This window comes from Sebastes umbrosus, chromosome 5 (assembly GCF_015220745.1).
Source record: "Sebastes umbrosus isolate fSebUmb1 chromosome 5, fSebUmb1.pri, whole genome shotgun sequence".
NCBI lineage: Eukaryota > Metazoa > Chordata > Actinopteri > Perciformes > Sebastidae > Sebastes > Sebastes umbrosus.
The window spans coordinates 7,380,213-7,395,014 of NC_051273.1; the positions used below are offsets into that span (position 1 = coordinate 7,380,213).

Below are 14,802 nucleotides of genomic sequence, written 5' to 3' on the forward strand. Positions count from 1 at the left end.
TTTTGGGCTAAGCTAAGCTTTTCACTGAACTCTCGACAAGGAAGTAAATAAGTGTATTTCCCAAAATGTTGAACTCTTTCTCTGCTTCCTAATTTCACACCTCACTCCTCAGTCCTTCTTTCTTTAACCTCCGGCCTTTTCTCTTTTTTTTCTTTAAATCCTCTTTGACCTGCTTGCTTGTAGCTCTCTTTACCATTCATCTGCATCTTCATATCCTCCTCTGAACCCCATCTCTTCCAGTTTTGTGTTATCTTCCCTGAAACGGTCTCTTTCATCTTTTTACCATCAGGCCCTCCCTCTGTATTACTTTTTGCTACTGCTGATGCTTACCTCCCCCTCTCTCCTTTATATTGAAGAAAAAAAGACAGCATCATGGGTCACAGGAGAACATATGAGTTCTTAGGGCCTTTTAACGACTGCCTGAATTGGCTCATTAGAGAGAGGCTCAATGGCCGTGGAGTCAATCTTGTCTGCTGCTTTTGAATGATGAGCATGGGGGGAATTAAAGCGTGCTGAACCATTAAGGCTGCTTCAGGTTTCATTAGCTCGCTGTTTCATTAGAAAGTGTTATTCGAAGGAAAAATTACAAAAAGATAAAAGTATAATTTGTCGAGGCAAGAGAGAAAACTCATTAGGATTAGCAAATTGGAAAGATTATTCAAAAAAATCCGATGAAGAGCTGAGGGACACATGATGGGTGCTAATCAGTGTGTATTGTGTGGTTCATGTGTGCCCATGTGTGATATGTGTGTGTTCATTTATCTGTTAACATCAACCCCTTGCTCTACATACAATATATACACATGCGCATAAACGCACACATGACAATTTACAATTTGTATTTGGATTAAATGCTTATTGTTCTTTACCCTGATCAATATGTTCACTACGTGCTTTTCTATACCAGTTGGCAGTGCGTTTTTATCAGGTGTGTACTCAAACAGACAGTAGCAGTGTTTTTCAAGTAAGGTTGTGTAATCTTATTACATAACGTATTTAAAATGATATTCTTACAGTGGCTCAAAGGCAGAGACTGTTTGCTCTAATTTGGGGCTATTAGCAACAAAATCAGATAAATGTTTGTAATTTGAAGCATTCATAACCCGTGACCTAGTTCAGGCAGACAACCTGAGTAGTTCTTTAACATTCACACATGACGTACTCTCTTATTCTTTAAGTTGTCATCCTCTGCTGGCTGTTCCCTCAGCTCTGCCTAAGCTGCTGGTGCTACACCAGGGAGGAGGAATCATTTGTATTGTAGAGTTTACTTTTGTAGGAATCACTGTGATGGGAAGTGATTTCTTGGAAATCTGCAAAAAGTTACCAGAAATACTTCATCTTTTACTCCAAATTGCTGACCTACTTGTCAGTGCAAAGTGTATGATTTGCAGTTTGCAGTAGACTTTCAATGCACAAGTTTCTATATTTAGTACCATCTAGGGCTATCCTGAATACCAATTTTTGGGCGTCGAGATTTCGGTGTGAAATATTCGAAGGTATTCGCAGCTTTGTGGCGCAGCGCGGTAGGCTGACATGTCCTTCTGTCTGTCTGTCTCCATCTCCCCCGTTTCAGTGCTGGGACAGTGCTGCTGCCTCACTACTGTACACACTCGCACCTCGACACACAACAAACAGCAATATCCATCTGAGAATAACTAATGATGATTCATTTGAATATCATTATTATTAAATCCTTATTTCATGGGCTATTTGGGGATTTATACTTTATTATTACATATACTTATATAAAAAGCCCCGAAAAAAAAAAAACCCTGAAGCATTTGAATACTGATTTGGAGGTTTGATTACCATGGCAATGGTCGAAGTCCTAGTACCCTCTATGCTTTATATCATTATTTGTATCAGGGCTGTATTATTGATTCTTTTCATTATCAATTAATCTGCCAATATTTTCTTGATTAATCTTTGGTCTACAACATCAGAAATAAAGGACATCACAACTTCCCACTGGCCAAGGTGATGTCTACAAATGTGTTAACAGTCCCAAAACAAAGCAAAGATATTCAGTTTACTATAACAGAGGACTAAGAAAACCAACAAATATTCATATTTGAGAAGTTGGAACCGCTGAATGTTTTTTTGCATTTTTGCTTGAAATTACTTTAACAATTCATCAATTATCCAAAGTTTTGCAAATTAATTTTCTGTGGATCAAATAATCGGTTAATCAAGTAAATGTTTCAGCTCTACAAGGAGTCTAATTTACCTGATATTCAAAGCCGATTAGCAATGTTGAGCCTCTCCTATATTATCAACTGGTAAGACATGTTAAATAAGTACGTAAGTAAAAACTAAGTGTCAGGTTTGGTTAAAAAACAGGTGTAACCGTGTTTTTTTTCTTGCTTTTCTTGTCTTCTTTTCTATCCATCTTCATTCCCTCTATTCTGTTGTTTTCAGAGCTCTAATCTTTTCGGGCTATATCTATTATTTGAAATCTATTTTAAGTTATCTTGAATACAGTACATGCAAGCTGCCATCTTTGTCTTATTACAACAACAGGATGCTACAGCACGTCTCCTGTTGTCACATCACTTGTCAGCCATTTGACAGTGTAATTTGTGCAGCCAGCCAGACAGAAGGGCAGCTGTTGATGATTTTAACGTCCTAATATTTATCTTCACCATGATTTGACGCAGTAATGAAAAACAACAACGGCAGAGAAATGCCTAGAAAGCAGTTAACAATTCAATAACCACAAAGTCCTACACAACCTTACTTTAAATTGTTGTTTCAGTCATCATTGATTGAAAATGTTTTAATCAGTTGTCCATTTTCCTTTAAGCTGCTGTTGTTGATCCTGTGATGCTTATATGTGCGTATTTATAGCATACTGTACATTTACATATATGGCTGCAATGATAAGTCCGTGGCAGCTTCTCTCTATGTGAGGATTGCCAGTTTTCTCTGTTTTTATTATCATTTAAATTGAATGTTCTTAGGTTGGTTGGACAAAACAAGACATTTGGGGACTGTGAGAAAATGTGATGGCCATTTTCCACTGTTTTCTGACATTTTATAGACAAACTGATTAATCGATTAATTGAGAAAATGATCAGCAGATTAATCAATAATGAAAATAATTATTAGTTACAGCCCTGCATTTACACAATTTGCAATATAAATATTCAGCTACCAAATGTCTAACCAGAAATAAGATTTATAACCACAGCACACCTGTTTCAGTCTCCCGAGACCAGCTTCCAGTTGACTTCAATATCTTATTGATTTCTCCTCATGGCCTTGCTGCTTGCTTTATTTCCGACCTTGAAGTCCCTCACAAAACACGTCTTTGTCCATAACTCAAGAATTCCTAAGCTAATTATGACAATTTTACACAAATGTATGTTATCACATAGCAGTGCATCATGGGGGAGTTCAGTGTGCTGTACAGCAGTGTCATTGTTTTGATGCATCACTTACTGAGTACCCCTGAATGGAGCAATATTGAAGGCAAGGCAGTTTGTTTTGACTGCTTTGTTCTATTCTTCCTCATAAAGAGAAAAAAGAAAATGATTGAAATGTCATAAATTCAATGTTGATGCACAGGGAAATGTGTGTATATATATGTGTTTTTGTTTTACTTTGTATTGACCAAAAAATGGCGGGAAAGGTTTCAGAAATACTGCAAAAGCAAGTAGAACTTGGATTGGGAAATACTAGGTTTAAGGTTATATTAAAAGTTAAGGTAAGATATGTTGTATCCCCTTGTCTAGCAATGAAACTCAAACAGCGTTTGAGTTGAAAAACTCAACAGCAATGTATGTGTCCAGAAACGGTCAACAGTTTTTATTGCGTATTGTATGTATATATATAATAATGTATATGTATATTTGTGTTTTCCAGGTGCGCATGTGAAGCTGCCCGTGGTTGGACAGCGAGGGAGATACTCGAGGAAAGATGAGGAAGAGCAGGAGTGTTCTCACGGTGTCTCCCAACAATGTAAGTCATCATGTCCCTGAAATATCTCACCAGTTACATAATAGGCTGTATATACCAGAGATCAATCAAACACATTTTGACAATTGGTGTCATCGCTGGAGAAGATAGAGCCCTCATTTCTGCTCAGGGTAGAGAGCTAACTAAACACATTCCTTGTTCTTTCTAATCCAACACAAAATGTTCTTTAATTGAATAACAGACACAGAAAAAGAGGCACAAACACGGATTAGATTAATATCCCTGACTGAGAGAGACAGAAACCGATTTATTTTGGAACAGTGTGGATCATGAACAATTAGGATGAAGCAGCAGGACACTTCATGTAGTTTCTACTGGTGTAAGCTGTGGCTGTGTGGCAGGTGAGAGTAAAAGACAGAGATGAGCATTCTCCAAATCCACAGAGGATACAGGATGGAATACTTACTTTGTAATGCTTGCAATCTTTCATTTCTTTGTTAGTCACCCTGTGTTTTGACAGCTCTTTTCTGTGCTGTGGCTGGCTCTCTCCTCCTCCATCACGTCTCTTTTGCACAAAGTTTCTTTTGTGTTAGCTCCCGTCTTCTCTCTGCTCCGTTATCCTCTTGTTTCTGCTCTTTCTCTCTTCTCCCTCCATTCTGACTCACAGGTCTTATACATGTGGTGTGATGTTTAAACCCCACCAGGTACTGGTATTAGCACATGTTGTGTAGCCATGTGTGCCTCAGCACAACACATCCAGCACCTACTGTATGTCTTAATTTGATCTACTGCTGATCCTTGATACCAACTTAAATGTATGCATGTGAACAGCTAACCAAAATATTATATTCATGTGTCTAATTTGCATTTTAGTGAAAATGTAATGCCTTTTTTCACAACAACGTGCTTTGTACTAAATCTGCGTTTTTAATTTATTTTTTGCGCTGATGGCATAACACACCCGAACCACCATCTGATCTGTTGGCGGTCCAATTGCATTGTGGGTGATGTAGGCACCAGAACAAAGACGATATCTTCTGCGTCAATTTTGATACTAAACTCTCCATTGTGAGTACGACAATGTTGTAGGAGTGCAATGCTAAATCTGGTTATGTTTACACAACTGAAAGCACTTGATTTATGTAAAAAGAAAGTGTGGTTCATTGCAGCGACGGTATAGTTATGCTAAGGCTACTAAAGCCCTCTGTAAAGGTAAGGGAGTGATTGTGTTCATGGTTAAATATTGAAAAAGTCAACCATGACTCGATGTACAAGATTTCGCAAAGACTCAAGGCTTCGATGTCAAAGTTGAGTGCTTTTAACAGCAATCAAACTCCCTGAACTCCACAACAATACCAGCACACTCTGTGCACTTACCACACTCCATCTGCATCAGAACTGAATGTGAATTACTTTTGCATATCAATTGCATTCATTTTTAGGAGGTCAGGGTTGGTACAGCTCATGTGTTCATCTGCACAGTTATACTGTTGGCTCATAATGTAAGGACAGAAACATACAGGTGCACTTAACGGTGGCTGTGGGTGCTCAAACAGTCCATAGCTGAAGGTGGGTGTGCATTAATGAGTCTCTCTCCGTCTTTCTCTCCATGTTTGAACATAGTGTACTTTTTTCTTTATTTGAATACGTTCTTTCTCTCACTTAATTGCCTTACCGGTGTTTCCACTCCATGTCTTCTTCACTTTCTCCTTATTCTCTCGACCTTGACTTTTACCTCTTTTCTCAAGGATGTGCTGTTGTTAAGCTTTCAGCAGCTTCAGTGTTTCTCAACCACTGGATCAGAAATCAAATATAAAGGCCAGGCTGTTCCTAAGGCAGCTCCCAGACCTTTAAGGGGCTGTGGACTTGTCAAATCAACACATGTTGCAACAGATTTGGGCGTCTGAGGTTGTGACCAAACCTCAGCCTGTCGACCCAATCAATGTAATTGTCAGCAACAGCCTGTGGGAAGGTGGGAGATTATATATATGTGAAACCCTCTGTGTGTACAGATGTTGATGATAATAATAATAATCATCAATAATACATATAATAATACACTCCAAAAAACTCTCCACAGGACTCCCAAACTGTCACAGTGTCTCATGACGGAGATAGCCTTGTGATTAAAAGGGGAGACAGTGGTGAATGTGATAAGTCACAGCCTCTAATGCACCCACCTACAATAATGGCTTCTTTCTGATCCCAACCTGTGCTCAAATGCGCTTATGGTGCATGCATATTGGTGCGTGCATGTGCTCGTCCACGTGCATGAACGCGCGGCACACTTACTGTAAGGTTCCCTGGGGGTTTGAAAATATGTACACATATTTACATGTACACAAACAGAAAATGGTAAAAATGAAGAGTTATGTGCTACGACACTTGGTAAACAGTGGTCTTGTTGTCACAGTGAGGTTGCCAGGCAACCAGCAGAACAGAAGTACCAGGCAGATAGGTAAACAGTTGTCGGTTAGGAAATAGTTAAAGCTAGGGCTGTCCCAAATAGTTTGAAGCTTCGAAGCGTTGTTCAATAACGGTGACCATCAAATCCTAAATCAACATTTGAACCCGGTATTTCTGCACAGTTGCAGATAAAATTAGGCTATACTAATATTATTAACAAGCTATTATACTATTTGTAGAATTAGATTCCAGTGGTGTCTGCGTAGTAGTGATGTGCGGGTCAACCAACGGGTCGGGCGGGTTTGGGTAAGCTTACTAGAATATATCATGAGTTTGGGCGTGAGGGTGACTATTGCATGCCATAGTCCACCTTCTCTCTTAAACAGGCACACACAGTCCTTAGTCCACACCTACATGTATTTATGTTGACAAAACTGGCGAGTTATTTCATTAAAGAAAGTTGATTTAATAAAAAAAGACTAACTCATTTAATCCGATGAATGACTTTAATCAAATTGAGGATTTTGTTTAAGACATTTTTTTTATACTGTGATGACGTCATAAAATATGACGACAGACATTTTATTGGAATACCTCAATTGAAGCTTCGAATGTCAAAAAATGACATTCAGTACAGCCCTCGTTAGAGTGCATAACTCCTCTTAAAACCTCAAATTGTCTTTCTCCATTTCTGTTAGATACAATGTGTAGACTAGGGATGTTAATAATTAACCGTTAACCGACATCAACAATTATAACCGATTAATGCTATCAGTTAAACGGTTAAAGTAAATATTCAAACTTAATTAAAAAACTCAGCAAAACTCAGAGGAGCGGCTTGTCACTTAAAGGAGAAAAGCAGGTCCACATTAACACTCCCCCTTAAGAGAGTCTGAGCCGGCATTGCAAGAAACAGGAAGTTGGCTCCGATCTTGAACTGAGGAGTTGTAGCATTTATTCACGACAAATAAACTGTACACACTGTCTGCTACAGCTACGTTCACAGCTCTAACGCCACCGACAATCCCACACTCACCGCCGCCACACACACACACGTTACGCCAGGCAGACAAACAGTTGACAACCTTGCAGCTAAACTAAAACTAAAACTAAATGTTGCAGTGGAGACTTACTGGGAAAGTGGCTGCACGTGTCCTGGACAACCTCTCCCAGACAGGTGAACTGGGGACTCAGTTGTCTGTTGTGCTCATACACTGCAGCTGACGCAGCGCTGCATGTGACGCGCTAATCTTGTCAGCCAGCTGCTTCCAGTCTTTATGCAAAGCTAAGCTAACTGCCTCCCAATTGTAGCTTCATAAGTTAAGTTAAGTATGGAGCTTACTCTGGGAACGAAAGTGAATAAGTTTCCCAAAACGTTGAACTTTTCCTTAATAAGCATACATTTTCTGCTCTTGCACTTGTTATTGTCGTTATTTTTTAAATCAATGGCTTGAAAATAAATGAAGACCTATCTACAAATCCCAAAAAGTCTTATTACTTTGAAAAGTACAGTAGGCGATTCAACATATGGGTAATAACTTCACATATGGTGTTTGTCTGAATAGTTACAACCGATGAGCAAATTAAGAATTAATGCTTTTTTTGTTATGGGCTTTTGTGTTTAGCCGTGCACAATAAAGCCTGTGTATTTACAGTATACGTTTCAGTGAAGGCGTTAAGTGTTTCCTGAATCAATGAGGTTAAGTGTGCTGAGGTAGGACATTGTTATTGGATTTCAGCTCTTACAGAGGGGATTTGGTATAGCTGGTAATGCTCAGCAGGGATTAGATTTGAGTGGTGGGCGCGTGTGCAGATGTGTCAGTGTGTTTGTGTGTGTGTTAATAATTTGACCCATCATGAAGCTGACATTTGGATTGGATCAGTTTGGTGTGTTTGTAGGCTATTTGTGAATGGTGAGGGTGTATGCAAATATGCGAGTGATTATGAATCATTATGCAGGAGGATTGGATCTCTATACATTCATTTGAGTGTGTCTGTGTGTGTGTTTATTGGACTGTGGTGTCGTGAGGGGTGGACAGATTAAATAATGTCCTTGCGTTCCACAGACCTAATGACGTCATTCCCATGTAGAACACAGCTAACCAGCTCTGATCTGATCAGCTCTGACTGTCCATCTCTGTATGTGTGTGTGTGTGTGTGTGTGTGGATGGGCTCCAGTGCTTTTTGCTTGAATGCATGCTACCATTGGTATGTGACTCTGAATATTTATGGAAGTGTATTTCTATGCTTGTCTCCTCAGGCGCATACAGAATTACAGGTGATTGCCACATTCGGCCAACCTTTCACTCATTCAATTAAAATCTATTTCCTGAGGTTCACAGAGAAGTGTGTCTGTGCACACATAACTCTCATTACTCTCTGTAAAATATCCATCTGACGTTATAGCTTTAACCTCAGTAACTGTCGCCGCTGATTCATGGCAGTAATTCAGGAAATACTTTGGAATTGATAAGATTTTTCTAAACCAGGATGTGTGCAGGTCCTTAAATGTAATATATTATTTAAAGTTCTATATTATTAAAATCAAATGACCTTGGTCATTAGAGGGCCAAATACAGCTTTTAGAGGTGTTATCACCGTTAATTAATTTTGCAAAAATGCACGTCTATAGCTATTATTACAAAGCAAATTATGAAATTATATAACTAATAGTAGCTTACACTTCTTGTTATTATATAGCGCATGGTAAATGTTATTTTTGTTTGTGAACCAACAACAATGTATACACAGGAGCTGCTGTGATGCCTGTTGTGTCATGAGAATCAAAGGGGTAGAGGACACACTGTAATCTGATATAGTTATACCTCCTTTAACCCACCCCAATACCTACCAAGTATTTTTTTTATCCAAATAAATAAATATATCTTTTTCTAACCTTATAGCAGTAGCTCAACATATTTGGAAATATGCTGAGACAGAGACTTTAAAGTGAGCCAGCTGTTTCCCTCTGCTTCTAGTGTCTATGCTCAGCTAAACTAATATGTAATGCACAGACATGAGTGTAGATCTAATAATGTAACTCCCAGAAAGAAAGCAAATAAGTGTATTCCCATTTGGTAAACCAAGTAGTTTTTTTGTCTAAAGGCCCAGACACACCAAACCAACATCAAAGAGCGGCAATGAAGGTCGACTGCTGCAACAGTCGACCTCACGTTGCAAGCGTCTTTGCCAAAAAGTTGCACTCGAACACACCCCAAAAACAGCAGCCAACAGCCAACTACCACGTACGTTCTGCGCCTGCGTGAGTGGAAATACCTCTCTATACCGGCAAGTAGTCCGTATTCGTCATTCAATATGGGAAACCGGAAGACTGAGAACGGCAGATATACAAGTCGTCGTTATGAAACGTACATGAAACAAAGCAGCATTTGCTGACCATTTTCACACCACTCCCTATCACCACTTAGCTTCATTCCAGATGGAAATTATCCGTGTATTGGAATGATCAGATGAGATGAAGATGAAAAATGAGAAGAGCCTTTTGTGTGTGCGTTTTTGACGTTTCTCTTCTTGTGCACTGATTCGTTTACTCTGTACAGCCAATAAGAGTGATTTTTCTCACCGACGGGCGGCGCCGCTGATTCAACATGCTGAATCAGCCAAAAGGCCTCAAACAAAAAAACAACTAGGGCAACAGATGCTCACCTACAGCCCAAAATTCACCAAACCTTAACTATAGAAGTTGATAAGGGAACATAAAGGACTCATGCTTCTAATGACCATATGTACTTAACGTCTTGTATATGAGTTAATTTGTAAAGTCAATAACAAAACACATAACGTCTGGTGTTGTTTGTTTGGAGAACTTGTTTTTATCAGTTGTCTCCTCTCATTCTTTTATGTATTTCTTTCCTCCCTTCTGACTCTTATTCTCCCTTGCTGCCTCTCCCTGTCAGTTTCTCTCACTTGTTTTAGCCTCCATCTCTTCTCTGTCCTTCTACAGCTCTCTCTCTCCCTCTCTGGCAGTTGAGCTTGTATTTACAGGGAGCGCAGGTCAAACTGAACAGCTGTTCATTCTCCAATTAGAGAGCTTGGAAGCTGAGGGTTGAATCTTAGCTAGCGAAAGCAACAGTTCAACACTTTTTCCCTCCCTTCTTCCCATCCTCTCTTCTCTTTTCTGGCATCTATCTCACCTCCCTCCACTGTCTCCGTATCGGTCTTAACAAACACTGTAATCTTCTGCCGCCCTCTCTGTCTTACTCTTGTGTCTAGTCAGGGGGAGGAGTGATGCTGGTTACCACAGCAACAGTAACTCTTCTCTCCCGTGGCCGCACCTTGGGATTATACGAACTGTGACCTCTTGCACTTCTCCTGTCAGTCTATCGCCTGGCATTGTTTTGACTTCACGCCTTGTCATTCTCTGAATGTCCTCCTGTTATGTAGTCAGTGTGGTGCGCCACGTTCCCTGCACTTGAAAAATAGGATATTTTATTTCATATAACCCACAGTTTGTGTCATTCTTTAACGCAGTAGGTGGATTGAATGGTGCTTTTTATTGCCTTACTTTCCCTCTGAAATTGTGTGTGTTATCAACAATGAAATCATTTTCAAAAAAAATTTGCTATCCACTAGGGCTGCAACTAACAATTATTTTCTTTGTCGATTCATCTGTCATCTGTTATTTTCTTGATTTATCAATTAGTTATTTGATCTACAAAATGTCAGACAATGTTGAAAAATGTCGATCAGTGTTTCCCAAAGCCCAAATATCTTGATTTGTCCACCACTCAAAGATATTCAGTTTACTGTCATAGAGGAGTAAAGAAACCAGAGAATTCCAACTTTTTTTTTCTTAAAAAATTATTCAAACCGATTAATCGATTATCAAAATAGTTGCTGATTAATTTAATAGTTGACAACTATCGATCAGTCGTTGCAGCTCTACTAACCAAGGTTGTGAAAGTGAGAGGGACATCTCATAGTATCCATTTTTTTTTTACGTTCTGATGATAAAGTGAATTCAGTTGAATATAAATACTTTTTTATAATCCTGTTTTATCCATATCACTCTCATATCAGTTGTTGAGCTTGATGATGTCAAGTTTTTAAAAGTTTACTTGTGTTAATGAATATGTACGCTACGCTTTTGGAGACATTCATATTTTGTTAATTCACTGTTTGCCAGTGTCATATTGTTTTTAAATGGACTTCAGGTTTGCAACTAATGATGACTTCCATTATCTATTAATTGCAGATCCTTTTCTCAATTAATCAATTAATCTTTTGTTCTATAAAATGGTCTCCCAAAGCTCAAGTTGGAACATTTTAATTGCTTGTACTGCACCATCCACCTGATGGTCTAAAATAAAGAGATGTTTAATTTAATATCACAGAAGACAAATATTCACATTTGAGAAGCTGTAACCATTACTTTTTTGGGAATATTTGCTCAAATTACTTAAACAAATAATGAAACATCATTAACAGCTCAGCTCATTAACATTCTGATGATTGACTATAATAAATCGACTAATTGTTTGAGCTCTACACGAGTTTATATGTGTAGTTGGATTTTAGTGGCAGAGAGAGAAGCAGAACATGTTGGCAGAATGTCAATTTATTTGTCTAGATTAGCATAAGAAATATTAATCTATAAAATATTTTTAGAGTTGACTTGATGTCAACAAACATGGAAGCATGGATGGAATAAATAAGGCAAAATCCTTCTTTTCTTGATGGGGGAGATTGACTCTTAGAAGTGATTCTTAGAAACAAAAAACATGAACAGCATGGATTCAGTCTGGATCTAAATATGGTTCCCATGCTTTGTTACATCTCAACTGTCTCTCCAGTAAACTGTCCACGCATGCATACTAGATTAATGATGCAGAAATCGCTTGAAAATAGCCTTCAGGGAATCAAACTGAACCTGTTCCTGTGCTCATCCCTCCGACAAGCAAAATTGATCACACATCACATGTTGCTAGAGAGAGGGAAAGTAGGCAATTTATTTTATTTCTTTTTTGAGACACGGGGATCGGGCTATTTCACAGCGATAAAGAAAAGATGATGATTAAAAAAAAGGAGAGATAATAATTCACCACACAGTTTTATGAATATATTGTTTCTCTGTCAACCTCAGGGCAATATTTCATCACTTTTAGCAGCCTATTAATTGAACCGAATGGAGTTTATGTGTCCTGAAATGGCTTTATGTGTCCTGAAATGGCTTTATTTAAAGGTGACAACCCGCTCTCTGGTGCATGAAAACCTTTGCATTTCTCGAATGCAAAGTTTTATATTATTGTTTAATTTTTTTTTTTTAAATTTGCTGATTCATTTAAAAAACTCTGACGTAGTTGAAGCCATTAACAATACTCCATAGAGTGCTCCAAGGATGACATATTTTTAGGCCATCCAGGAAGTTAGTATCATCCTGGGTTCCCTAGCCAATGGGATTTTTCCATTGAATTTTGGATTATTACAGAAAATAAACTATAAAGCCATCAGAGGAGAGAGAGAGAGAGAGAGAGAGAGAGAGAGAGAGAGAAACAAGCACGACGGTAAATGACAACAAAACCATATCTTTGTAGATTACAGCACACTTGTAAGGCACTGCAGAAGGATTTATGTTTTGTTTTGTAATGATTATGTACTGAGGTGTGTCACACAGATACTGATATTGAAACGATGCAGCTTTTTATATTGTAGACTGTTGTAGTCTAATTTTTTAATCCCTTTCTAAATAAAATGGGTACAGTTCTCTTTTTAAAGAAGAATTTGTGTAGTGTAAATGACTGTTGTCAGCGCATAAAACCAGTTTTCTGTTGATCTTTAAGAATCAAGACTCCATAGTCTAACAATGGCATGTTTAAATCGAAAATAGAATCGAATCATGGCCTTAAAATCAAAAGTCGAATCGAATCGTGGATTTGGAGAATTGTGACACCCATAATTCACACTGAGAGCACACATATCAACCACAAATAACAACCCTGTCGTTGCAAGCCATGAATGTTTTTGCAATCATGCTCATATATGCATGTGTGCTCTTTTTGCATGCCCTAGTGAGCGTTTCTAATCATGTGTGTGTAGAAAATGCACAGTGTGTACTGTAAAATATGCATGTTTTGCATACTGCTGGAAGCTACAGTATGCTCAGCTGTAGATGAATATGTCTTATTTAATACAATGCTAATCAGTCTCTTTCATTTACTCTCCCTGTGCTCCCCTCCCTCTCCCGCTCTCACTGATCTTCCTTTTACTCTCTTCTCTCCAGCTATCCCCCTCCCGTCCTCACTTTCTCTCTGCTTTACTCACTCTTCCCTGCACGACCTCCCTCTCATGCCCTGCCCCAGCTGTTCGCTCCTCTCTTGCTGTGATCCACTCACTTATTTTCCTGTCTGTCAGACCTTTTTCCCTCCCGTTCTTTACCAACAGTGCCTCCCTCTCCCACTCTCTATACATCCCCCTCTATAACTGATGGGAAGCAGCAGGTGTTGTTTTCTCAGCTCATCTCCTCATTTCCTCCCTGTTGTGTTGTTGCCTTGGAGTCGAAGTGGTGAGAGAGCAGAGAAATGGGAAGGGTGCCATTCAAGGATGCCCTGAGGTGCATTATGCTAACAGAGAAAAATCACAAACAATACAAATAGATGTTTAAAGAAAGCAATTATTTGAAGAGTGGACGGTTTACAGTCTATTTTAGCTTAGAGGGGTTGTGAAATGGAAAATTAAGTTTCTCATATTTAAGTGATTAACTTTCACTAATCCCAAGTTAATTGCAAAAGTATTTAAAGTTTTTGTTCTAAAGAGGGTTTTGAAAAAGTCTCTCTTCTACCAAAACTCCCAAATATATTTACAAAGAAAGTCTGAGTTGTGTTGCCTAATTTAGTTATTGGGTGTGAATGCTAGAAGCATGTATACCCCTTACACCTGGCAATAAACACCTTTCTGATTCTGATATAAATGAATGGATGGGATTTTCAGGAATATTTCATGCATTTTCAACTCATATCTGCTCATTCATACTGTCAGCTAGAAACTCCATTCAAACTGCAAAATATTTTGTATACATTATGGGTTTTATTCAACTTTTAAACTCTCAAAAAAACTGCTCTGTTTTTAAGGTATGAAGATGTTCGTCTATGCATTCTTTATGAATCTGAACACCGGGCTATCGTTAGAGAAAAGTCATTCTCATGGTAAAAGGAAACCTGGGGCCAGTTAAATAAAAATAGACCTAGTCTTTGTCTTAAATATAACTCAAGACTATATAAAGTCAGACTTACTATTTGCACTTAAATTTACCTGTTGCATAAAGCTTCCCTATGAGTGACTGATGTAAGACTGACTTAGATAGCCTGTTGTGCAATGCATTATGGGTGAAATAAGACACTTCAAAGAAGAGAAAAAATGGGGGATGCAACAGCGACGACACCACCATCAAGTATGGGAGACAATAACAGAAAAGGTAAACAACATAAATCCAACGGTTGTTAGAACTGATAAAGATGTTCA

At 38.5% G+C, this 14,802-nt stretch overlaps 1 protein-coding gene across 3 annotated transcripts in view; it reads left to right on the forward strand.

Moving 5' to 3' along the window:
• Positions 1–14,802, forward strand: part of pde4ba (phosphodiesterase 4B, cAMP-specific a) — a 202,547-nt gene that overhangs the window by 22,280 nt on the left and 165,465 nt on the right. For all 3 annotated transcript variants that reach the window (XM_037770885.1, XM_037770883.1, XM_037770884.1), the window contains exon 2: positions 3,865–3,960. In XM_037770885.1, the coding sequence (XP_037626813.1) occupies positions 3,919–3,960 (42 nt within the window). In that variant the 5' untranslated portion in view covers positions 3,865–3,918. The remainder of the gene's footprint in view (positions 1–3,864; positions 3,961–14,802) is intronic.